This window comes from Nicotiana sylvestris, chromosome 12 (assembly GCF_000393655.2).
Source record: "Nicotiana sylvestris chromosome 12, ASM39365v2, whole genome shotgun sequence".
NCBI lineage: Eukaryota > Viridiplantae > Streptophyta > Magnoliopsida > Solanales > Solanaceae > Nicotiana > Nicotiana sylvestris.
In genome coordinates, this window is record NC_091068.1 from 121,437,282 (window position 1) to 121,440,827 (window position 3,546).

General features: G+C 42.5%; 1 protein-coding gene across 1 annotated transcript; it reads right to left on the reverse strand.

Annotated features, from left to right (window-relative positions):
* Positions 1–591: 591 nt before the first annotated feature.
* Positions 592–1,686, reverse strand: LOC138883634 (uncharacterized). Its single transcript, XM_070164330.1, has one exon. It carries the CDS (start codon positions 1,684–1,686, stop codon positions 592–594), a length of 1,095 nt encoding a protein of 364 aa, XP_070020431.1.
* Between the last annotated feature and the right edge of the window lie 1,860 nt (positions 1,687–3,546).

The window sequence follows — 3,546 nt, forward strand, 5'->3', positions numbered from 1 at the left end:
CTATCGGAAATGAGGTACACAACTCTGGCATCCAACCACTTTATTATCTCCTTCTTGACCACCTCTTGCATTGGTTCGCTTAGCCTCCTTTGATGTTCAACGGAGGGTTTGGCATCCTCCTACAAAATAATCTTGTACATACAAAAGGCAGGCTTATGCCCAGATATCCGCCAAAGTCCATCCGATTGCTCTTTTTCTCCGTTGTAGCACCTCCAATGTGGACTCTACCTACATGTTAGTCAAACACGAAGAAAGAATAACCGGTAATGTAGAAGAAGGGCCAAGGAATTCATAACTGAGATGTGGAGGCAATGGATTTAACTCCAAGGTGGGAGACTCCTCGATTGAGGGCTTTGTTGGAGAAGTCTTCCGATTTTCAAGATCTAAAGATAGCTTGCGGGGTTCATAAGTATATGACCCCATTCCTTGCAATGCATTCACACACTCCACATAGCCTTCTTTCTCCTCATCATCATCAAGGTTGAGCAAAACGGCTTCCAAATTATCCTCAACATTCATTGTGGCACTAGCATCATCAACAATCACATCCGTCACCAAATCCATGAACGAACAAACTTCATTGCCATTCGGTTACCTCATAGATTTGCACACATGGAAGACCACCTTTTCATCACCCACCCGAAAAGTGAGATCACCGGCTTCCACATCAACAAGAGCCTTCCCCGTAGCAAGGAAAGGTATACCCAAAATAATAGGGACCTCATAGTCTACTTCACAATCAATAATCACAAAGTCCACCAGGAGGATGAACTTGTTAACATGAACTAACACATCATCAATAATACTCAATAGCCTCTTCATAGTACGATCCACCATTGGCAGCCTCATGGACGTGGGCCTTGGTTTCCCAATCCCCAAAGTTTTGAACACTGAGTAGGTCATCAAGTTGATAATTTCCCCAAGATAACATAAAGCTTTAGCAAAATCGGTGCTCCCAATAATGCAAGGGATTGTGAAAGCGCCCGTATCTTCCAATTTTGGAGCCATTGAGTGCACAATAGCACTCACTTGATGTGTCATCTTGATCGTTTCACAATTCATCGATCTCTTCTTGGTAACTGAGTCCTTCATGAGCTTTGCATAACCCAACATTTGCTCTAAAGCCTCAACCAATGGTACGTTGATAGACAAACTTTTCATCATGTCAATAAACTTTTTGAATTGGTTCTCACTATTTTTCTTTGTAAGCCTTTGAGGGTATAGAGGAGGAGTCCTTGGCATTGGTGTCTTAGCCTTTGGCACTACCGGTTCCGGCATGTCAATCATGTGTTCCCTAGACGGGTTCACTTCTTCTTGTGTCTCCTCCACACTTTCATCAATATCAATTATCACTTCTTCATTAGCTTGAACCACATTTCTTGGGATTTCATCTTCTTGAACCATAACATCTTCATCCAAAATCCTTCTTTGATTTGACATGGTTGCATCTCCACCTTTGCCACTTCTAGTAGTCACAACCATAGCATGTCTCATATTATTACCACCCTTCAAGTTCTCCACTATATCACTAGGTAGTGCCCCCTTAGGACGAGTGTTCAAAGCTTGCGAGATTTGGCCTAATTGAACCTCCAAATTGCGAATAGAAGTGTTGTGAGAGGTTAGGTGAGCATTGGAGTCGATATTTTTCTCCATCATCGATTTAAACATATTCTCAATTCTACCCATCTCATTTGTAGAAGAGCTCAGACCTTGAGAAGGATAAAGAGGTGGATTTCTCGGTTGTTGGAACATCGGGGGACTTTGAAAACCCGAGCCCCGGTTATTGTTGTTGTTGTTGTTCCACCCTCCTTGGTTATTACCTCCCCAATTGCTTTGGTTGTTTCCACCCTAATTGCCTTGATGATTACCTCCCCAATTTCCTGATTACCTTGATTACTCCAATTGCTTTGATTATTGTTACCACCACTTCAATTGCCTTGGTGGCCTTGATTGTTCCAATTTCCTTGCGACCGCCATTGTTGTTGATTTTGTTCTTGAGCATTGTTTCTTTGGACTTGATAATTGTTGACTTATTGAACTTCTTCATCTTGCTCATTGAACGAATCACCTTGATCATAACCACTATCATCTTGCATGAATTGTTTCGGACGGCTTTGCATTTGTTGACCTTGTTGCCGCCTCCTTGCTCATTATCTCTGAGGCTTTCAAGGGCCCTGGGCCACGCTGACTTGTATCTAGGGTTACTGTTTTGGCTGTTCATGGCTTCTCCGGTGTGATTTTGCTCCATATCCTATAAGTGATTTAGTCGTTTGATTTAGACATTGAATGGGTTTATCTTATAGCTATATCGTTGGTATTTAGGATAATTAACTCTTTTTATTCACCATCATATTTACACCTTCCATTGTATTTACTTGTTTCGACCCTTGAAGTTGTTGCAGCTGAGCGTTGGCCAATTGGTTCATTGTGTTGTCAACTCGATAATAGCTTGCCCATGATCATGCAGTTCCTTATGCAGGTGAATGACATTAGGGACACCTTGTGGAACATTGGCTCTACTTTGCCATGCTGATGAGGTATCCGCCATCTCATCAAGAATTTCACAAGCTTTGGCATATGGCGTGTTCATGAAGTTCCCACTGGCGAGTTGGTTTACCACGTATTGATTTGTCATGTTGATCCACTTGTAGAAGGTTTGTTGGATCATGGCCTTGGTCATATCATTATTCGGGCACTCTTTAACCATGGTACGATATCTTTTCCAAATCTCGTGCAATGGCTCATTAGGCTCTTACTTGAATGCAAGAATCTCATATCCTATTGTCGCCATATGCCCCGTAGAGAAGAATTTGGCAATGAATTTCTCTGCCAACTCATCCCATGTATGGATGGAATGATTGGGCAATCTCTCTAACCAGTCCAATGCCTTTCCCCATCGAGAAAAAGGGAAATAACCTCAATTGCAACGCATCTTCGGAGACATTGGTTTGCTTTCTCCCCCAACAAGTATTGACGAACCCTTTGAGATGCTTTGTAGGCATTTTGACTCGGAGCTCTGGTGAAGAATCCCCGTTGCTCAAGTAGTGTAAGCATCATGTTGGTGATTTGGAAGTTGCCCACCCTAATGCGGGGCAAGACTATAACACTTGCATAACCCTCATCTGGTAATTGTCGGTGTGCTACCGCTCTTGGTGGAAGTGGGGGAGGAACGGGAACATTATCTTGAGGCGGGCGGCCTCGTCTATTTGTTTGAGGTTCAAGAGGAACCTCCTTAACTTGGTCATCATCCACATCCTCCCCTATTGGCAAATTACCAATGGGCTCGTTGTGAGATCCATTTTCATACCTAAAAGCAATTCAAAAATAAAGTTAGTGACTCAGAAGGAAAAAAATACAAAGCACACAAAAACCTAGTTATATAGCTATATTCATTTAAATCCCCGGCAATGACGCCAAAAATTGATGTCGCCCAAACTCACACCACAAATATAGGTAGTGAGGCGGTCGAAGCAATAATAAAAACCCAACACAAGTCGGGGTCGAACCCTCAAGGAGTTAGAATTGGGATTAGGTATATATTTAGTG